General features: G+C 35.4%; 1 protein-coding gene and 1 long non-coding RNA gene across 3 annotated transcripts in view; one reads left to right on the top strand and one right to left on the bottom strand.

Annotated features, from left to right (window-relative positions):
- The window catches only part of LOC306851916 (activating molecule in BECN1-regulated autophagy protein 1A-like), a 93,994-nt gene that overhangs the window by 22,551 nt on the left and 47,353 nt on the right, over window positions 1–24,090 (top strand). For both annotated transcript variants that reach the window (XM_079388426.1, XM_079388425.1), the window contains 3 exons: window positions 158–340; window positions 6,017–6,091; window positions 10,097–10,197. In XM_079388426.1, the coding sequence (XP_079244552.1) occupies window positions 158–340; window positions 6,017–6,091; window positions 10,097–10,197 (359 nt within the window). The remainder of the gene's footprint in view (window positions 1–157; window positions 341–6,016; window positions 6,092–10,096; window positions 10,198–24,090) is intronic.
- On the bottom strand, window positions 15,611–18,456 carry LOC306869191. Its single transcript, XR_013784149.1, has 5 exons — window positions 18,394–18,456; window positions 18,230–18,295; window positions 17,125–18,115; window positions 16,907–16,999; window positions 15,611–16,815 (listed from the first exon to the last, which is right to left on the bottom strand). It is a non-coding gene; the product is annotated as an uncharacterized lncRNA (long non-coding RNA).

The raw sequence follows: 24,090 nt of genomic DNA, 5'->3' as shown, positions 1-24,090 counted from the left end.
ATACAGACATAATAAATTCAGACATTAACTAAAATTAAAATAGATAACAAATACAAAATCATCAGTAATACATCAGTATAGAAACAGGAGGATGACTTGTTTGGTCTAGTAAATATCTAACATCATTGTGGGTTCTATCTGTGTTGTGTGTGTGTAGGTTGTCCCCTGCAGCATATTACGCACAGCGTATGATCCAGTATCTGTCTCGGCGTGACAACATTCGTCAGCGCTCTCTCCGTCCCCCCAGCAGACCCCGACCCCTGTCCTCCAATCCCAGCAGCCTCTCCCCTGGCCCTGCCCCCAGCGTGGAGAGCAACGAAGTTGACTTTGAGGAGTTTGAGTAAGTAAACAATAACACAGAGACACAAAGGCTGTGCCAAGCCATTGTTTCTGCATTCTTACCTGTTCTCATCCGCTCATAAAAATCTCTATGGATTTATTTCCCTGTTTTGTTGCTAGGCAACCCAACAAACATACACGCAGGCTCTGAATCCCAGAATGTTATCATTTCTGCTTTTCAACCGACTTAATGAGCTTGCCAACAATTTTACCAGAGTTGCCCGTGGCATCTCTTCTTATAGCGCTTGGCATTAGCGTTAGCCTTGGCTTGAAATGTACTTTGATTCCGATGGGACATACTAATGTACGGCTTTGTGCTTGCTGCTTTTTTCCTCATCTGCTGCTGGACAAGTCGGAGAAGATTTTTTCCTCTCATCTTTTGTGTTTTCAGTTGAAATCAAACTTTTGTATTGTGCTTTTTAAAATACATATTTTAAAGCAGTTTTACTAAGAGTAGTGCCTTGCCAAAGGCAACAATAATGACAAGGAAGAACTGCCCACTATGTTTAAGTTGATGAGAAACAAACATTGGACAAGCTAGGGAAGCCCACCTGCTCGGGCTTTCACAAATTTGAACAAATTACATTACATCCAAAAGTTTGTGGTCAGTAATGTTCACAATAGAAGGCTTTTATGCTCACCAAGGCTGCATTTATTTGATCATAAATACAGAAAAACAGTAATATTGTGAAATATTCTGAAACCGTCAAATTATTTGAAACTTGTCAAATGTAATTAATTATTTTAATGACAAACTGTTATTTTTATGTTATGTTATTTTTACTGATCCATTTATTGTATCATTGCTAGATATCCACCTTTTTATTTATTTATTTAGTCATTTAACAGACGCTTTTATCTAGGGATGCACGATATGAAAAATTTTAACCGATACCGATAATTAAGTCCTTCTCATGGCCGATACCGATAAGTTCATATTTTTTTATTATAATTTTCATATAATCTGCAGTTTGTGCACCCAGGAGAATACAAAATCTAAGATCCACTGATTACACTGATATTTTAGTAGCTCTGGCCTAACTATAGCAAACATCAGTCCTGACTCTTCAAATGTTTTTTATTTTTTGTGTAAGGCACCACAATACTTTGTAACAGAAATGGTTTAACAGAATTATGACAGAACTATGGTTTATCTGCAATTAACAACTCATTAACTACAAATTTATATTCAAATATTTCATGCATAAAGAAATGCATCTATTCAACGGTTTTAGTGCACGAGGATGAGAAAGTTATGTAGTCTTTAAGCAGTGTTGGGAGTAAGGCGTTACAAAAGTAATGTATTACAGTAACGTATTACTTTTTGCTGTAACACAGTAGTGTAAGGCATTACTAATCAATTTTCAGTAATATTTTACTCCGTACATGTACAGTAACGCTTGCATTACAACACACTTTTAGCCCCCAATTATTATTATTATTATTATTTTAAATTTAATTTAAAGTCGGGCTCCTACTTTTTTTATGTCCCTAGGGCTGGGCTTCGGGCCAATATTAATGTCATAGTTCAGACTCGGGCCGGTCCACGGGCCTGTTTTAGGCTTCTCCTTATCTTTATATTTGAGACATCCATCAATTATTGATGAAAAAAAATTGCTGCGTGGTGGAAACAACACGAGTCCATGCCACGACTGTCAAGAGCGACTCGACAGTGTTTAGTGTCCCGCAGCAGCAGCAAGCCGTCAGCACAGCTGAAGAGTTCTGCTTCAAATACACGCAATAAATCAAAAGTAATTACCATGAATGTGTCTGGAGGGAAATAGTAAGGATTCGCCATCTCCTCATTAGACGCGCCTTTAGAGAGAAGTGAATCTTCACGGATAACGATTGTATTAAATAGTTTTTGTTTTTATTTATTTCGTTAAGTAGCAATTTAAAGCTTTCTTTAGATATATTTATCATGTCTGTGAGGCATGTATTTCGTTTCATTTTTGTGAACGAACGACAGTCGCGCATCACAGATCAGATTTCATATATCACCTGAGGAGAGTGAGTCGAGCTGACTGACAAGAGTGAGGTGAAAAAGACAAGACGATGGCAGAAGAGTTTCAAAACGAAATGTAAAAGTGCCTGTTTTAAAAATATTTTTTGATTTTTGAAAAGCCTGTTGACCTGCCATTTATCTAAGGTGATATTGGAAGGTCTATTTATTTATTTATTTTTTAAACATTCGTTTCTCATTTAGCCTATTTGGTTCCACAGTATTTGCTGATTTTTATTTTATTTAAACTGTGATATTTTTCCCATTATTTTACATCGAGGTGTATGCAGTCCGTGCCTCAAAACTTTCCATCTCACTAATAAACATTCTACCTTTTATAATTATTTGTTCCTCAGTCTTTACTGATTTTCAGTTTTGTATAGGCCTACCATGCATATTTAAAATTTGTAAGTTATCTGTTATTTTATATTAGGCATATAGCATGGTGCATTTTTATTCGTTTTGTTAATAAAAGTTAGCTATATGTTCTGTGTTGTATTTTGTTGTTGCTTGAATTCAAGCAATTGATGCCGAATTGCCGTTAATTTAAAAGTAAAAATAAAATATGCACGGTGCTTTTACAAGCTATTTAAGCAAAGGAAAGTGAGAAAACTCAAGCGAACTAAAAACAAACAACTGCTTGACGCCGAATTGCCACTAATTTGAAAGTGAAAATAAAACGCGCACAGAGCTTACAAGCTATATAAAACCGAAGGAAAGCGAGGAAAAGAGAGAAGACTCAAACGACGTCCACCCCCCCATCCACCGAGGTGATACCGGTAAGGTGTTGACACACGTCGATTAACCAGTGGGAAAATTTCCTCCCTGTCACAACCCTACTTGATGCCTTTTTTTCCTTCTTTCGGAATCCTTGCTGAACATGCGTTGGAAATAGCAATGGGATTGTCCTCCTCTGCCACCGAGAAAAACTTCCAGACCGGCGAAGACATGTTTGCAAATGATGACTTAATGAGCACAACACATGCTGAGAGTCACTGCAGTTTAAAGCTGCAATCACTTGCACTCGGAAAGAAGATGAATCTCGGATAAATCAGACTGATTGATTGATTTACCAGCAAGCATACTTTATCGGATCTAGTTATCGGATTTAATTTATTTATCGGAGCAATAAAAATGATGCCATTTTCTCTCATATCGGTCGATAATTTATCTGTCCGATAAATATCGTGCATCCAAATTCAAATTCAAATTCAAATTTTATTTGTCACATACATATACATACGTAGTACGACATGTAGTGAAATGTATTGTACGACTGTCCAACAAATTGTCCAACAAAATTAGAAAAACCTCAAGTTTACAAAAATACAAATAGAAAAAGTACAGTAAACATATATACAGAATAAACTAGCAATAAAATAAAATAACAAATAGATATGAGAATAAAAAATAGAATATGATTCTATATAGATTCTATAAAAAGTAAAGTGTATGTCAGTGATAAAGTGTCCGTGTGCTGTGCTGTGCAGTGTAGTAAAGTGTATAAGTGAGTAAAAGGATACTAAAGACAAAGACAAATGGTATGTAAGTCCCACTCATTTATCCTTTCGTAACCTTCTACAAATTAGTGCAGATTGTACTTGAAAAATGTGCAAAGTGGAAGTGTGGGGTGATGTGATTAGAGTGGAGAGTGGTTTAGACTCCGAATGGCCTGCGGGAAGAAGCTCCTCCTCATTCTCTCTGTGTTCGCCTTCATGGAGCGGAAGCGTCTCCCTGAACGCAGCAGAGAAAAGAGTCCATTGTTGGGATGGCTGAGGTCCTTCACTATCCTGGCCCTGGTCAGGCACCGCTTGCTGTAGATGTCCTGCAGGTTAGGGAGCTCGGTGTGAATGGTACGTTCCGCTGAACGCACCACCCTCTGGAGGGCTCGTCTGTCCTGCATAGTGCAGTTCCCGAACCAGGAAGTGATGCTGCCCGTCAGGACGCTCTCGATGGTGCAGGTGTAAAAAGTCTTAAGCACCCGAGAGGGAAGTCTAAAGTCCTTTAAGCGTCTCAGATGGTACAGACGCTGCCTGGTCTTCTTCACCAGGGTGCTGGTATGACAGGACCAAGTCAAGTCCTGCGTGATGTGAACACCCAGGTATCTGAAGCTGTCCACTCTCTCCACTGGAGTCCCGCTGATCGTGATCCCTACTTTTATCCAAAGCGACTTACAAATGAGGACATAAGAAGCAATCAAAACCAACAACATGCAAGTGCTATTACAAGTCTTGGTTAGCCTAACGCAGTACAGATACTTATTATTATTATTATTTTATTTTTATTTATTTTTTTAAATAAAAAAACATAGATAAAATAAAATTTAAATAGAGAGTGCTAGAGTTAGAGGGTCAAGTAAAGATGGAATTCTTGCCGTAAAAATGGGCGCTTCCATTTGTAAATTCAATGGATCTAGCTTCCGGTCTCATCCGCATCCAGCTATTTTTAGCTGTACAAAACAGTTAGTTTTGCTGCGTAATATTGAAAATTGGTGTGTCTTACCATATTATTTTAATGTAATATGAACACATATGGTTTGTAGTGCAAACAATTTTACCGTTTACTGCACGTTATTATTCTTCTAGTTATTTACCTATAGCGGCTAATGAACCGGAAGTCTCGCCCATAGGCTTACTTCCGCGTTGAAGAAAAAGGTGGATAAGTATTTTCCAAAAAAAAGTCTTGTTGACCTCAAACTATTAAATAGTTGTGTACACACAATGAGTACATAAATATATATTATTAAGTATAATGTAAATTAGGTGTAATGATTAGAATGAGTGGGATATGTGAGTAGGGGGATACAGGCTGTGTGTGTATGACGTCTGTTAAGACATTGGATAGACTATACAAAGACAGATGGGGCATAGGGGGGTTGAAAATAAGAGTTGTTTTTGGATTTCTTCTTTTTTTTCTTGAAAATTTACTAAGCTATTACATTTTTTTTTCATTTGCAAATAATGAAATTACACGTCCCTTGCAATCTCATTATCAGACATTTAAAAACCTCAGCAATACTCTCTTATTTTGGGAACTGTTACGAAGTCCAGAATCATATTTTATATATGCAAACGCTCATTTAATTTGTTTGTAAATGTGTTTTTGGAAGCAGCCAACTAGCCATTGGTCCTTTTTATGGAACCATTAATGCTCCAAAAAATGTCTCTCTTTCCCTCTCTTCAACCCCTCCACTAGTTGAATATCGTTGTTTCTCTCCTTTCCAAACCACGCAGCTCTTCTCCCCCTCTCTTTCTCTCTTTTTTTCCTTCTTTTTTTGGCATGGATTAGATGCCCTCCTCTGAGCTGATGAATAATTCCACCCGCTGGCTGGAGAGTTCAGCGTTCACTGCAGTCTGGGACCACAGATCCATATTCATCAGAATACTTATGAAACCCATCAGTCTTTCAGTTAGCCTTCATATTAATATTTATGTCTGCCAAAAAAATTTTTCATAAACTTTTTTTTTTTTTCTTTCAGTTCTTTATCAGTTATTCCTACTTTTACCTTGTGAGCGTACTGATGTTCCCATTCAGCTAAAATGTGATTTGAGAAATGCTTAAGCACTTTTGTTGTTTAATTTTATTAAGTATCCACACTTTGAATTTTTTTCCAAAATTACAAATGATTTTGAGCAAGTTATGTTTGATCTAATGCTTATATTGTTGTGTGTACAGAGACAATGGAAGCAGACATAGGGCTCCTCGTAACGCACGCATGTCTGCCCCCTCCCTTGGTCGCTTTGTGCCCAGGTAGGAACACTTTTAGTCTGCTTATGCCAATACACCAGAAATACATGCTAACTCTGTTCTAAAACCTAGTGAGTTGCCTCACTGCCTACTGCCTACATGGGCAGCGTCCAGCTGAGAGTGTGTTGTGCATCATACAAATAGCATTCTGCAGGCACAGGAAGTACACAGGAGACCTGACTCACAATTGATTTCAATAGAGTTGATGTGAGAGAAATGACGCAATATTCTAATAATAATAATAATAAATATTATATTATAAATAGGGTAAACGTACCCATTAAGCTCACGTACCCATTAAGCACACTTACACCATATTTGAGCTCAGATTATAAAAATAAAAAATAATGTATTATCCTACTTGATGTCTTAACCAGTTGCATTTGTTACTATATACCTCCTATAATTTGAAGTCAGTCAGATCATCGCACACTGAGATATGGGTCTCCATGTGTTCACTCTGTCTGGTGGCCATTTTGAAAACTTTCACCAAAAGAGGAGCCCTTTAAATGTGCATTTTTTAGATGTTTAAGCCATTATTTTGGGTAAATTTCACTACATACTATAAAATTAAGAGATTAATGTTCAGACTTTTGCATATTATAACCTGGAACTTGGATGTGGGAAATAATTACAGTTAGATCCAAAAGATAGTTTTAGCAGCATAGCACAGATGCTACAGAACACAGCTAGCTGACTAGCGGTTTAAGATTGTGTGCTACGCTAGTATATTACATTAAAGGCATTACTGGTTTGTATTTTAAAATCCATAATATTATAAATTAGCAGTTTATTGCTGGTCTGTGGTTTTACACTGCTGTTATTTTTAAAGATTTCATATTATTGCAAGGTGAGCTTAAAGGGTACACGACTATGAAAAACACAGCTTCAGTGTGATATCAATAAGAAAAAGTATAATTTCATAGATATTGTTAATAATAGTTGTTCATAATAAAATATGTATGAACTTAATATATGGCCTAGATTATTTATTTTGCTAAATCTTATTTTTATAAATATTACATGAATTTCTTAAAAATTGTTTCTGCTCCAATTAAGCTCAGTGTGCTCTTTTTAAGCTCTTCCACATTGAACGTCTATGTAAATACTTCATAAACAGACATTACATATAAACTGATGGTTGTCACTTTAAGTTAGTCTATTTTCTATGGATTCTGTCAACTCAAATCTGCAGACTGGCTCTGATCTTTGGCAACTTTTCCAGACTGTAAATCAGTGGAAAATCGTGGCAAAAATCATGTAGTGTATTCCAGCCTTAAAGTCAGCATGAAATCAAAATGGACTATTCTTATATTTTGATGGAATACTGTAGTGGTTATTATAAGTAATTTATCCGTGCACTTCATTATTTTTTTTTAATTCATGTGACCTCGTAATCTTTAATAGTGATGGGTCGTTCTTGAATGATTCGTTCATTTTGAACGAATCTTTAATGTGACTCGGGAAGAACGAGTCGTCTCGGGGAATGATTCGTTCAGTCGCGCACGCGCATTGCACAGCATTCTCGGGTTTGAGTCGTTCGTTCATCACGTTATTCTCTTTCCGGCTCAGCCTGCATTGGTTAAGCGTATGGGGCTGTCACGTGATGAACGAACGACTCAAACCCGAGACTCGATATAGACGAACTAATCAATTCTCTTTCCGGCTCACGCTGCATTGGTTAAGCGTACGGGGCTGTCACGTGATGAACGAACGACTCAAACCCGAACACTTGTCAGATAAGAGGTGGTGCGCTAATCATAGACTAAAGACCCAGGTAAACAATTAAGTAATATTTTCTGTTTCTTATAGCATAGGTTTGTATTGTTTGTAGTGTGATAAACGTTTGCATAAGTAGTAAATGTGTTTGGAAAGTAACAGATAACATTTGAATTATATTTTGCTAAAATGAACGAAATGACTCGAAAAAAGATTCGTTTATTTTGCTGAACGAGACTCAAAGGTCCGAGTCGGTAAAATGATCCGAACTTCCCATCACTAATCTTTAATCAAAAACGTTAACCTCCCCTCCCTCTCAAAACGACTTCCGGTCACGAGTGATGGCGCAAGGGTGGAGCTAGTGATGTGAGGGGTAAACGACAGGGGAAAAGCTGAAGCTGATGCTTCACTTTATAGCACTGACACCAGTCATGACTCATGAGGGAGTACGTTACCCTTAAACACTGAAAATATATTAGGATATTACAACAACATTACTCTTAGGACATTGCTAATTTGTTTCATGAATATGACTTAACCTGATGGAGGATGCGCTCAGTCATTCAGGTAGTCTCTCTCTCTCTCTCTCTCTCTCTCTCTCTCTCTCTCTCTCTCTCTCTCTCTCTCTCTCTCTCTCTCTCTCTCTCGCACACGCGCTGTTTAAGCATGTTTTGGGCTGTTGAACGTGGTCGTTATCCCTAATAAATAAAACATTTATTCATTCTTGGGTGTCGGTGGTGAATCCAGTGGCGAGAAATCCCCCACCACTAACTGCAAACTGGCATTTCAGATCTGCCTCCATTTTGTTAGTAACGCCCCAACTTCCAATGATCCAATCAATTCCCGAAGGACAAAATCCAGTCCCGCCCTCTCAATTCAGATGCCGTTTCACTCGGATATACGTCACAGTAGAGAAGAAAAGACAGTCGCAACTTCCGTTTCATGCCAACTTTAATAGATAAGTTGACATCCATTTAATAAGAGGCTTCATAATGAGGCTAGTTTCTGTGTTCATCCCCATGAATGAAATGTTTTATTGGTTTGTTTTATTTGATTTTTGAATGTGTTACTTAGCTGAACGTGGATTAATCTAGATGTTGATGTGCTTAGATTACACTTCATTATGAATATATAACTAATCGACTTGAATGCCTTGTTGCTTGATTTAGTGTTCTGTTTTTTTGTGATTGACTTTGTATCTTCAAAAAATATTTTTTAATTATTCTTTAAAAATGTTTAAAATAAACAAGATTTTTTAATAAAACATGATGCGAGCTTAATGGGAACAAGGGTGTGCTTAAAGGGTACAAAAATGTACCCATTAAGCACAGCAAGACTATTTGAATTTAATGATGTAGATCTTAATTGAAATGCTTTTGTCATTTAAAATTAAATTAAATATTTTATGTGAGAGATTAATATTTTATTTTAACATATCTTTTTGTACTGAAACCAATATCTTGTGCACTAAAAATGTCTCAATGTAGATTTTGGTGAGCTTAGGTATGTTTACCCTATACACTACTTTTAATAAAAGTTTGGGGTCAGTAAGTTTTTGTTTAAATGTGTTTTATGGTCAACAAGGCTGCATTTATTTGATTAAAAATACAGTAAAACAGTAATATTAATAAAACCAGTAAGACTAGGAAATATTATACAAATTTTAAATGACTGTTTTCTACTTTAATATATTTTAAAATGCAATTTATTCCTGCGATGGCAAAGCAGCCATTACTCTAGTCAACGCTGTTATCAATGTAGAAAACAGTTGAGATGCTTAATATTTTTGTGGAAACCCTGATATATTTTTTCAGTTTTCTTTGATGAATAGAAAGTTCAAAGAGAAAGTTCACATAAATTTCACACTATGAAACAGAAATCTTTTGTAACAGTCTTTTCTGTCACTTTTGATAAATTTAATTTAACAGTCTTTGCTGAATAAAAGGCTTAATTTTGTTCAAAAACGTTTGAACTGTAGTGGGTATATAGCACACATTTGGGGGATTTATTTAATTTTAACTTTTTATTGATACTTTTCACAATTTAAATTTGTATTGAAATTGGTTTTGTAATCATTTATATTAAAAATAAGCATTTTTCGCATTTCATCTGTCATACTGGATCTATTGTTTCACTGAATTTGTCACAGTGCACTAAGAAATTTCCTTCTCTGTAAAACATGCATGTGATGCTGATTTGTGTTACTCAACCTCAGAATTCTCAAATCTTGGGTTCACATGTCCTGTCATTCTCTCTCACACTGCCTCTGTTTCCCTCCATCTCTCCCAGGCGGCTCCTCCTGCCGGAGTTTTTGCCGTATGCTGGAATCTTCCATGAGCGAGGGCAGCCAGGCCTGGCAACACACTCATCCGTCAATAGGGTCCTCGCAGGTATGTTTGCCCTCTAAAGCTACCGCAGTTTTCTAATATTAGATGGGCTGGGTACTCACTGAAGGCTTTGTCAGGGATGAAACTTCCCAAAAATGTTTGTGTAATGTCATGTGTCAGGTCAATGACGAGTGCTAATTCGCCCACTCACCCTGCTATTTTAGCTAGGAGGGCTCTCAGTGGGGCTCTTTAACAGCAGTTATATTAGCGTTGACTTTTCTGCGTTAAAGAGGTAGTTCAACTGGAAAAAAAATTCTGTCATCATCTGTTCACGCTCTTGTTGCCCCAAATGTGTATAATTAGCACCAAGCAATTGTAAGGGCTTCAGAAGCCATGTAACACTGAAGTTGTTTTGACTCCTCTTTTTTTATATACTAAACAACTTCAGATGAACACATTTTCAGTGAACTACCCCTTCAATATTAACCATATGCAGCTGAAGCTAAAGTATTAGCTATGGAAATATTGTTTCAGCTAACTTGTTATTATCCATGTTTTCTACCTTGCTTGACCCAAACAGCTATGGTTTTGTATTTCCTATTTTTAAGTCCCATACACCAAACCTACACTTCAAAGCAACTAAAGTTACTTTCTAAACACCAGCTAATCTCGAAATATACATCATTGTTCACTTGTATGCCCGCATCGCAGGGTTAATAAAAAAATGTCTTGAAACTAGCTGCCAGCTGCATCGGATATGCCGCTGAGCATCTACATATTGTCAACAACTTCCAGAAGTGCGGAAGAATCAAACAGATGTTGTGAATGAATAGTAGATTACTAGATGTGTACCGTGGAAGCAGTACAAAATTCTGATTTATTGGAAACAACATGCACAGCTCTCATTTTCGGGACCAACTTTACAATTTTTTTGTCAGCCATCTTTTGAGTGCTTGTGAGGGTGGACGTCCCTTACTTCACAGATCCCACTCCCTACATATCCTGCACCAATTCAACACAATACAAATGTCCACAGAGCTGTTTCTCGCTTTTGCACACCAGCGTTCTTTCTCTCTCCCACACAGAGAGGCATCTTCAGCCCACACTAATAGCAGTATGTGATACGAGGTTCAGAAATGCCCCTCTCCAAACCCTCTCCAGCTCACACAGAAAAGAGCATCATGGCTTCACTTTACAGAGCAGCAATCGTTCAGTCCCTCTCTCCTCTCCTCTCCTCTCCTCTCCTCTCCTCTCCTCTCCTCTCCTCTCCTCTCCTCTTTATTTTTATACTGCTAAAGGAATAGTTTACTCAAAAATGAAAATTCTGTCATTTATTTACGCTTGTGTCATTCAAATCTGTATGACTCACTTTCTTCTGTGAAAGATACTTTAAATCTTTTTTTTTCCAAACAATGAAAATTATAGGGTCCAGTATCGTTTGGACTCTTAATTATCTACAAAAGAAAGAATTAGTAAATTAGTAAGAAGTAAATGATGACAGAATTTTCATTTTTGGGTGAAATATATTGTGCAGATATGATGTAAATGAAGTCCATGTACATGGCAGTGTTGGAACAGTTACTATGGTCAGTTTTTCTGTGGCAAGATGAATTATGTGCATAAATTAACTGTGAATTATTGTTAAATCAGTACTTTATCTAGTTTTTTTGTAATTGTCAGGTGCACTAGGGGTGAACAATCATATTGAATTTTTCAGTTTTTAAATAGAGAATTACTTTACTCAGCATCCATTAATCACTGTTGGGCTTAGAGTTCAGTAATAGGGGTTGTTTTGTGGACTCTTATTATATTGTGTTGCAGAGGGTAGTTGCATAGCCATGAGGTATGATTGGCCCTTGTTCTAAGATGAGAGGAGAGGACTGATATTGTGAACCCCAGGGCAAATATCTAAACTGAGGCAATTACCAGCACACATTCCACCTCTTCAAGTATTCTCCTTCTCTAACTGCTCTCAGACAACCTTATACAAGCCCCACAGCACAGAGCACAAATACCCACATTTTAAGACACAACTTTCCACATATCCAGGATTTCTCTTTCACTCTCTCTTACTCGCTGTAGATTTGCTTTGTACTTATTTCTCTACCCTAAAATCAGGGATCTTCAATTACTTTCTTTTGAAATCCAAATTAAATTTTTAGTGGAGGGCTAACATTTTTCAGTTATAAGTAGTAGTTATAAGATTATGGCATTTTTTATTTTAAGTTTAATATGATATCATGAGAAACAAAACTAAACACCCTAATATGCTCAGTGACTGAGAAGATAGACAGATTTAATTTGTCATCAGTTGTCATACTGTGTGTGTGTGGGTATATATATATATATTTTGGTAGCCCGAAAATTAATTTAACTAGCCCAAATAAAATAAAGACCATAAATGTCAATCAAAAACATTTTCAATACACAAATATCAACGAATATCAAGGAAAGAGTTATATTTTACTATTTACAAGGTATTTGCACAATTATTAAAAATCTATTTAAGGCAATTTGAAAAATTATTTCTTATACCATTTAACATTTAAAACGGTCTGAGGCCTTAAAAACTCTTTAGTTTAGTTGTATCAAATTTAAGGACCCGTGGGAGCAATGTTCCCTCTAATTTGTTTTCTTGCTGAGCAAAACTTTTCTCTATCGGTCAGACATTTCGGGCACCTGAGCAAAAGCATTCTTTATACCAGACCTGTACAGCACGCACACAAAAAAGTGTGTAACTTTTAACTTTAATGTGCTATTTATATTTGATTTGACCCTTGATGTAACTAAATGATGTACGTTTTAGGTTACCTAAGAAAACATTTTTACTGAACAATACACTGCAGTTCAAAGTTTGGATCAATAAAGTTTTTTTAGAGAAATTTCTTTTGCTCATCAAGGCTGTATCTATTTGATAAAAAATACTGAATATTATTTCACAAAATAATATTGTGAAATATTATTGCAATTTAAAATAAATGTTTTCAATTTTAATATACTTTAAAATGTAATTAATTCCTGTGAAGCAAAGCAGTATTTTCAGAGTCACATGATCCTTTAGAAGTCATTCTAATATGCTGATATTTAATCAATGTTGGAAACAGTTGTACTGCTTTATTTTATTTTATTTATTTATTTTATATACTGTATTTTTTGGGACCTGTGATATTTTTTTAAAATAAAAAGTTAAAAAGAACAGTGTTTAGTCAAAATAGAGATTTTGTTACAATACAAACTGTTCAAAAGTTTGGGGTCAGAAATGTTTTTCTTTCTTTTTTAAAGATACTTTTAAAAAGTTTAAAGAAAGTTCAATAAACTTTATTCAGCAAGGATGTGTTAAATGGATAAAATTGATAGAAAATAGAAAATATTTCTATTTTGAATAAATGCTGTTCTTTTAAACTTTTTATTAATCAAAGAATCAAAGAAAAAAGTAACACAGGTTCCAAAAAATTATTAAGCAGCAGCACAATAGTTTCAACACTGATAATAAATCAGCATATTAGACTGATTTCTGAAGGATCATGGGACACTGAAGACTGGAGTAATGATGCTGAAAATTCAGCTTTGATCACAGCAATAAATACTATTTTATAGTATAGGTATTAATATAGGAAACCGATATTAGAAATTGCAATAATATTTCACTTTATCACTGTTTTTTAAATGAATACAGCCTTGATGAGCAAGAGACTCAAAGTCAAAGACTCAAAAACAAGGTCAATTATTTATCAGGTTTATAATATAGCCCTAACATAATATATCATTATATTATATTAGCAAAACTCAAGCTGAGATCTGCAAGTTAAATATAAAAACGTGAACATATGACTTCTTCTATAGCTGTCTAAACATGGTTATGAAGTACAGTTTGTACAATACTCTTGTGTGTGACATGTTTCAGAGTTTTGTTACCGTTCTTTGCTCATCCTCCGCTATTTCCAGCACTTAATCAAGCCACTCTTCTTTAATTCATGAGGACGTTTTATTTCACATGTCATTGCGTTTGTGTTGTCTCTCGTGTTGAGCGCACCGCAACTATTGAAGTATTGAGTTTGTACAGCGACTCATTTGGTGCATATCGTTCTCTTTCTATGAAACCTGTAAACCGCATTCACCGGCTCTAACTCTGTCGTGACATCAGCTCTATAGCGGTTTGCCCGAGCATTGCTATTCTTTCCGTTTTACTGGCGGCATTCAATCAAATGGCCTCCCAACTCACACTTTTTGTGTGCGCGCGCTCAGCTTAGAGGGAACACTGCGTGGGAGCCCTGTATTTAAGGTAGCCCGTCGGGCAGGGCAGTGATACATTTTGGTAGCCCGACTGGAAAACACAATAGCCCCGGGACGTCGGGCTAACGATTTTGCGAGCCCTGATATATATATCATATGTATATATATGTATGTGTGTGTGTGTGTATATATGTATGTGTGTGTGTGTGTATATATATATATATATATATATATATATATATATATATATATATATATATATACGTAATAAATATACACAGTACACACACATGTATTATGTAAACACATTTTTTTTTATTTTGGATGCGATTAATTACGATTAATCGTTTGACAGCACTAAATACACAGTACATATGATTATTAATCGGTAAATTAAAACAATTATTTAATGATGTTCAAGCTTAAGAATGACTTATATCTGTATAGAACCAAACATTATATGTATGCAGGTTCAGTGGTGCTTCCCGATAACACTTTTTACAGCACACACTCTGATCAAATGAGCTACAACAATTTAATGCTTGATGTCAACAGTCAAGTTATTTGCATAAATATATCTGATAGAGTGAGACTTGATCAAATATGTGTGCTTATGCTGATCTGGGTCATGTTTGGCAAGTAGCTGAACTATGACCATTGGAAGCTAAAAGCATGCTGTGCCCTGGCTTTGCAATTGTTGACCACTTGAGTGCTTTTGATTTCACCACAGAGTTTTGTACAGAAAGCACTCTCATGTATCAGGCAGTTCTGTGATCTTTAAATCAATCAAAGGTCTGTATAAATTGATAAATGGGCTGTATTTGGCCCATGGGCCACTTGGCTGACAAGCCGTGTTCTTGATTCTCCTCTTCTTCCCCTTCTACACTCAAAAAAATAGCACTTTGGTTGAACATGATTTAATCGTGGACAGTGGTTCCACGTGATTACACCACATTATCTTAACAACAATGGATGATGTTAAACCAGCTTGAAATATTTGTGTTCATTTAACATGAACAGATGACATTCACTAAACATGATTTAAATATTTATTAACTTGAATTAATGGTTTTTATTGAACTTCAATTAATCATGTTATCTTAAATTTAATCCTTGATGTTAAGCCGATATGTTTACATCACTTCTAATGAATCCCATTTAGTCAAGTTACTACTATGTTATAAAATAATGAATATCACCCGGTTTCCCCCATAATTCAATGATGACTACGGAGGCAGCAAATATGTAATAAATAATTTTTACTAGGGAACAGCTTAAGCAGGTGTCACACTTTCAAAAACATTTCAAACACATTAAGCCTGAATTTGACAATTTATATACATTTACATTACATTTATTCATTTAGCTGACGCTTTTATCCAAAGCGACTTACAACTGCTATATATGTCAGAGGTCGCACGCCTCTGGAGCAACTAAGGGGTTAAGTGTCTTGCTCAGGGACACATTGGAGTCTCACAGTGGATTCGAACCCGGGTCTCTCACACCAAAGGCATGTGTCTTATCCACTGCGCCATCACCACCCCTTATAAAATACCACCCCTTATATATATAAAAATGTGTACAGAAATGTTTTCCTTTACAATGCAAAATGAAACAAACAGGTTTACATTCCTACATGTACAACAACCCATTAATAAAAAAAATAAAAAAAAATAGCCAAATTCCAAAATGTGCCTGGATAATTTTTGTAAAGGAAAAGCAAACACAATGTGTGCTATGTGGAACATCTTTGAAAACTATTTAAAATACATTGTCATTCAAATGTCTTTCCTTGAAGAACAGTCAGAAGCCATTAAAACCGTCATTGAAAAAAAAGTTTAAAAGGACAACAAAAAATAAATAAATAAAATTAAATAGTCCCCATTAACTAACCCATGAGTCATTGAAACCCTTGATGGTTTTCCTTGACCTTCTTTGGGTGAGTTAAGGACAAATGTAATTTTTAAGGAAACTATTCCTCTTCACATATGCCTTGATGTTTAAAAAAAATCAAATCAATAAAAGGCATTAAAAATGTGTGAACATGAAACATGAACATGTTTTGACTATTTGACACAAAAAACATAGTTTCAAGGTAAAGATCAGTCTGTTCATCAGTCCTTTAATGAGGTGTAAAAAGCTTGGTCTTGAGGGCTTGAACTTTGGTGGAGAGTTTGTGTCCATCATGCTCCAGGAACACTTTTTGCAGGAGTTCAAAGGTGTATCGAAACTCCTTCGGATAACTAAGATTTAGGGCATAAATAAGCCCAAAATCAGCAATGCAACACCATTAGCTGCATTACCAAGCCCTTCTAGTGCTGTAACTCCTTCAAGAACTACTCCAACATCCGCAGGTTCATCACCAACTTCACATCCTTCACATCTGATGACAAAAACACCCATCACCATTTCTTTGAGTGCAGCTTCAGCGTTGGAAAAATCGACATCCTATAAACAGAAACAAAGTACATTAATACTAATGTACTATAAAATGTATTGTTATACACAAAATATTGTCAGAATATTCAGCCAATAATACCATGTACTCCTTGATGAGATTGTCAGGATCCTCATTTAGGTAGACAAACAGGGCTTTGAGGACACACTCCCTCTTAACATTAATGCAGGCATACTAGGGAAAATAAAGAAAATTAGCAACATGTACCAATCAACTAATACATTTTCAAGTCACACAAATCATAAGTGAGAAACAAATGATTAATTTATCTAGAAAAACAATTTTCGCAGTTATCATACCTGTGTAAGTGGCACAAGAAGTTTCCTTATCCTTTGTCCCTGAGCTCCACCTCTCTTGGCAAAGATCCTCAGAAGACTTGGAGTGTGTTCATCCAGCTTTGAGAAGAATTTTGAAATTAAGGCAACAGTTATACCCGTGCAAATTCAGCACAAACCTAAAACACAAAGAGAAAAACACCAAAACTTTAATGTATGCCCAAAAAAAGCTAGCTAGCCTATGTGTTCTAACTTGCTTATATGGTGTAATTATTTTATTTGACTTATTGGCATTTTAATACATTTAATTTTATGTAAAATCCCACTTAAAGACATTAAGGTGAATTACATCATTTATTGCTCATAAAGTCAGCAATAAGTGGAGATTCTTTGACAACCTCTTGTCTTCTCAATGCAAATGAAAGGTCCATTAATCTTCTCACAGTTTGCTCGTTGTTCTTCTTCTTACCCTCAGAAAGAAGGGAACACTATCTGGTGCCCCCACCAGACCCAGAGATTAGCTGAACAGATTCAAAAATGGTCAAATTCATGGTTTTCTCTATGGGAGTTGTAAAATGAGACCATTTAAAAATAACACTGTAACGTTACTGTACTGGTTACAGTCAGTATTTCTATTAGTTTATACAACTTTAAAATGTGTGTGGTTCTGAAAGACACTAATAACAAATATGAATAACTATAAAAATGATTAGCCATACATCCATACCATTCTAGCAACCAAAGGCGCAAATACCCATTATTGATATTATTATTAACAATATTCAGTAACCAATAATAATTGTCATTAATGCTTTCAAAACGCACTGAACCATCAACCACACAACACAACATTGTTATAATATCCTTGATCGATGCCATGAAAATGAACAGAGTGCAAAGATAGATGATTAAACTAACAAACATGTGCAAACTTAGACACATAACTTACCTTTTCGTTTGATGTTTAATTCTGTTAATGGCGCGGTGATCTCTTTCAGGCATAAAATCGTGGATTCTGTCATAAATTCATCCGTATCAGTCGACATAATAAAACCGTTGGCAAAATTGTTTCTAATAAGACTGATGCAAATGGATAGATGAGTTAAGTTAACAGTAAGTTAACAGTTACCTGTTCGTGTGCTGTTTAATACAGTTTATGGCGCGGCCATCTCATTTAGGCTTACAATCGTGCATTCTGTCATAATAACACATTAACTTAGTATCAACCGACATCATAAAACAGTTTGATAATATTGTTTCTAATAACAGTGATGGAAATGGATGAACACGTACCTGTTTGTTTTAAGCTTATATTCCAGTTAATGGTGTGGCGATCTATTTCAGATATGCGCATGCGCAGCATTAACGCATTTTATGAATGTTGCCGCCAGGATATGCAAATTGCGTCACAACAAATTTCCGCTTCCTTTAGGTTGAGAATGTCGTTTGTTTTCAGGCTGTTTTGACATTCAGTCCGGCTGACTTTATAAAAACACACATTTTATATGTGCGATTGACTTTTACTAAACATTATTTGTATCAGTCTGATTTATTATCTAGATTTCTTCTTCTTTTTCTTCTTCTATGGATTTACTGGCGGGTCGCATACCAACTTTTTCGGTGCATACCGCCACCTCCTGTGCTGAATGTGCTGAGTGTGAAGTGATAGGTGTATATTGTAATGTCACAATGTAATGTGTATATTATATTGTAATATTGAATATTGTAATATTCTTAATGAATTGTATGTAATACAAATGTATAGTTATGTAATTCTCTTCTAGTTTCTTCTCTCAAAATAAAAGTTTTAAAATTAGTAAGTATGAATAATTTTGTGCTTTATTTTTCAAAACTTAGAAAGTAGACATTAAACCAAATAAATATGAACAACAGTAAAGGCCTTATTTTTTTTTTATATAAATTTTTCATTTATGTTGCTTTGCACTAAATGTGCACAATAAATGTTGATTATTAAACTCCACATTAGCTTTATTTTGTCACTAGACATACTAATAGGCTAGTGTGTGCTTCATTCGACACAAACCAAATACCCTTTAAATGGATATAATGCATTGTCTTTCAGGTAACAGCAATTTAAGACAAATAACAAACCTAAAAACACCAATAACCATTTAATTGCACTTCTATAATTATAATCAAGCTATAAATTAATAAACAAAAATATTTAAAATAAAGAATAAATATTATGTAAGTTATTATATATATATATTTTTAATTCAGTTTGACTGAGCTAAGTGATTGAAACATGTACTTTTAAAATGAAAACTTTATGTTAAACCAATGAGTGACAGTTTTAAGTCAGTTTAACATGACACAATCATGTTGAAATGAAAAATAGCCAAAATGGCATTAATTCAACATGAATTGTTCAGGTAAAGTGAACAAAACTGAAAAATCATTTTTTTGAGTGTACCTTCCAGAATGTGTTTTGTGTAATGATGATATTTGTTTTCAATGAGAATTTGATTTTGTTGGTTTGTCACTCAACTTCAAACTGTCCAACTATATTTAAACTGTAGTTCATGGAAACCAAAATAAGACAGTGAAAATGTTTTTTGCATTACCTTAAGGTTCATAAATATAAATATATTATTTTATTTTATTTTTATGTAATTGAAAAAATGAAGTAGATATTGATGAATTGTTCACAATAATATTATAACATTCATTCACAAAATAGATACGATCTGTTGCTTTAAGGGAATATAATTGTTTCTTGAAATGTTATACTGTTGAGAAATATTACGTGTGTAGTGTATGTGTGTTTTTTAAATATTGTTTAACTACAGATAGGGGTGTGCGATATGACGATTTTTGATCGTGGACGATAAAAATGTCTCCATGATCTGCTTTTGAAGAAATGTCGTAGTATCGTGCTACAGCACACATTGTCAAATACAGTTCTGGAGCCTCCGTCTCTATGTACTGTACAACACGACATACAGCAGTAGAGTTACTATGACAGGACACTGCACTTATTCGCGATCGCAAAAGTACATTATTTGCATACAAGCCTTGCTGGTTAAATGTTTAATTCGCGCGCTGGTCTGCGCTTTTTCTGAGCGCATACACCTGAAGCACGCGCACTAAAAAGCCTGTCTAACAGCGCCTGGTTACTCAACTAACTTATTTTTTGCGCTAATACTGTCAAAACACACAAGGTTTACATACAGACTCAGTTGGTTATCTCTAAAATGAAAGTAAATAGTTAAGAGAGAAGCGGATGCGTGCCTGTACTGTATATTAGATGCGTGCAGCTCTTAAAGGGACAGAACACTAAACATGCTGTCGACTGTCATTAAAGGGATAGTTCACACTAAAATTTAATTTCTGTCATTATTTACTCACTCACATGTTGTCCCAAACCTCTATTAATTTCTTGTGCTGAACCCAAAATAAGATCAGATATTTTGAAGAATGAGGGTAACCAAACAGTTGCTGGTCTACATTGAATTTGATAGCAGGAAAGAAAAATGCTATGGAAGTCACTGAGGACCAGCAACTGATTGGTTTTCCACCTTCTTCAAAATAGCATTTATGTTCAGCAGAAGAAAGAAACTCATTCAGGTTTAAAACAACTTTTGAGTAAATGATGGTATAAAAATAAAACATTATGACAGAATTGACAGACAGATGACAGAATATTTATTTTTGGGGGAACTATTCATTTAACGTTAACAAAACAACAAAACGCAAAGAGAAAATCACTCACTATTCTTAAAATCTTTAATACAGTTGCTTTAGGAATCAGTCTATAGTGTTTTATTTTTATATTTGTTCATTCAATTTCATTGAATGCTCTGCTAAATACACCTATTGTACCTGAAAATAAAGCACTGTTTGTTTTATTTGTATATTATGTGTATTTGTAATGTGTATCTTTATTCTTATTTTTTAATAAGAAAGATAAAATAATGACAAAGATTTTTTATCTTCGCCCACTTTGGCCTAAATATCTGCCATGCATCTTTGTCTTTCTAGTTTGGCTGTAATGCTCAGACAACTTGTGAAACCAAAATAGTAAAACAAAGAATCGTGATAAAATCGTGAATCGTGATATTTCTAAAAAAAAATCGTGATATGATATTTTTCCCATATCGCCCACCCCTAACTACAGATAGGAAGTGCGATAAAGCCGGCGCTGGAGGGCCTTAGGATGGAGTGTGTAATGAATGAAGGGTTAGTGATGGAGAACAGTGACCCTCTCTAATTCAGCCCGTCTCTGATCCATTCAGTCCTGCTCCACCCAGTGCTGCAGGCCTGACGGATCCCTTAGGCTGTTATTGTCAGAGAGAAACCCAGTTTATATGGACTTTTCAGAGCATGAAAAACTGCAGCACAGACCCGATTATCTTTAATGGAATGGTCCTTTCACCAGACTTTCTCTCTCTATTTTTGCTCTGTCGGGGCAGTGCTGAAGAGGCTGCTGAGTTTATATGAGGCATATGACTAAATTCTGCTGCACAGGCAGATTGGTAATTTATGTTTTGGTGTGTGAAGTCAATTTCAACCATTTTGGAAAGTAATTAGTTTTAGCAGGAAGAAGCACATTTTTCTTGGTAGTCGTCCTAAATTCCGTTATTGTACGGGACACTTATGATGACCTCGTTTAGCACACGCACCACATGCCATCCAAAGACTCCCTCGGGTAATCACTCCTTAAAACACTCAGTAGAGCCGCTCTTAAAACACAGCTGAGTCTATGGAGAGTTCAGGTGAGGTCTCCCCTCTCTCTCCCTCCTTGTTTCTCTTGTTTCTTGTCTTTGTTATGCTCCCAGCTGCTTTTTATTCTTTTGCATTGACCGAACTCAAAGGACTCAGAGGTCAGGGGTCACATGTCCTATCCATTTCCTGCTCTATGTACAAGGGGTTTCTGATTCTGAGAGGTACCATAGATTTGTAAGGAATGGTAATCTCACTTTCTGCTTACTGATTACTTATGCAGTACGGTGTATACTGTATGCATACTTCTGTTTTTCTAAATAGTATGTGAAATAAACATTGCAAAATTTATTACATTATTTTTATGTAAAGCATTCTATCATAGACCACAATGTATAATAGTTTATTATTGAAATTATTTTTTTACATGTTTAATTCACATGCATGCACATATTCAGTACATACACATTCATAAACTTTTAAACGGTAGTGTATACTTTTTGGCATTATTATTTTTACTGCTTTTCTGAACATAGTTTAATATATTCTCTCTGGCAGATAACATCATCAAATAGAGATGCCTTAAACCAACTTGATGGATCTGTCTAGACTAAAAAAGAAAACTGTTGTCTGTAAAAGCTTTGGTGAGGGGCATATCTGAGGATTTGCCAGAATGAAGCGTCAACATGTTTGATTAACTGATCTACAGGGAAAAAAAGAGATCATTTTCAAATGATATTTGCATTTCATCCCTTTTGATACTGTCGTCCTTTGAGAGTGACAGCCTCTGGGTAAAGTGAAAGAGGATGCAGCTTATCGGATCTGTTGTTCATGCAATCCAAATCTATCCAGATGACACAGCATTATGACATACTGGGCTGCTGAACTGTATCCACAAAACATTGCATTGCTCATGCCTGCTGGAATGGTGACTACTAGTTAACAGTTGTAACAGCTTTCTTGCTCTGTGTGAAAAGGTGGAGGCCTGACTTCCTTGGTGCTAACTGCCTGTGTCTGTGAGTGCTGAGAATGTAATTGGTGTTGAGCAGAAGTTTAATCAGCCAGCAGGGTGGGAAGTGCTGATCCTGCCAAGACTCTGAGACCTGTTAAACTAATCATCCAAACTTTCGAATTATCTCCCATGGCATTTGCCTAGTGTAACGGAACCATTTGATCATCTGACACTGTGCTTTTGAGGTTCACAAAAGTGAATCCTAACATTAAGAGAATACGACATGAATTTTTGAGCATTTTGGTTGAGACTAGTTGAGCTAGTGTGTGTGGTTTGCCTGCTGTTCATCCACCTGTGGCGGACTCTCCTTCCTGAACTATACCTGACAGAGCAGGCACCTAGAAAATACACCCACTCACTTTCACTCTTTGCAGCTGTCTATATAGTAGACTTATAAAAACCTTACAAGATTACATTTGGCCATCTGATTCCAAGTTTAAGTATCATTGACGTTGTTATAAGATTATATACAATATAGTGCTAACTTATCCCTCATGCTTGTTTTTATTTATTTGGCTCAATTTCAGTTAGTCTCCGTTTAATTCTCTTTCTCAGGAAGGTAAATTGAAGTTATGTTTTTGAATAAGAGCATCATATGTCATCAAATTACTGTCAGGATGTCTACCAGTAGAATTGTTACAGTGACTGAATATGGATAAATCATCAATATTATTTTATTGATGAATTTTTTTTTTGACATCACAAAACTGAACACTGATTGTTAATGTATAAATTATTATTATTAGTAGTACGGTGTTAAGGGATTGTTCACCAAAAAAATTACAATTGTCAAAATATTTTCTTTTGTGTTCCACAAGAGAAAAAATCATACAGGTTTCAAATGACATTTTTCATGCTTTAACAAATAAGGTGTGGCAGTGAACTTTTAAACTGAGTGTTTTTAAATGCCTCTTTCTTTTTAAATCTGTGAATATGTAAATGACTGAAAATGTAAATGAATGTATCCCCCAGTGTCTACAGCCTCTGTCCACCTTGTAATATTCTCCTCAAGCACTCAGCACCCCCATAAGTTCCATTTTTCAGGGCAATTTGTTTTGCGTCTACGAGGAAAACGATGGCTGTGAAAAAGGTTTAGCTCATAACTGCACTGTGACATATGATAAATACTTAATCCCTCACCCTTGCCTTAGTGCCTTTTTTTTTTTTTTTTTTTGATAAAATTGTCATTTAAGTGTAGCTAGTTCTTGTAAACTCAGTCTGTTCCTCATCTGTTCCACTCCACTCCTCCAAATCATCTCTAAAATAAAACCATGTTACTGTAAAATTATTAATTA

The sequence above is a fragment of the Barbus barbus genome (assembly GCF_936440315.1).
Source record: "Barbus barbus genome assembly, chromosome: 1".
In the NCBI taxonomy this organism is placed as follows: Eukaryota; Metazoa; Chordata; class Actinopteri; order Cypriniformes; family Cyprinidae; genus Barbus; species Barbus barbus.
The sequence above is the reverse complement of the archived record's forward strand: the minus strand, read 5'-3'. Positions and strand labels throughout refer to the sequence as shown.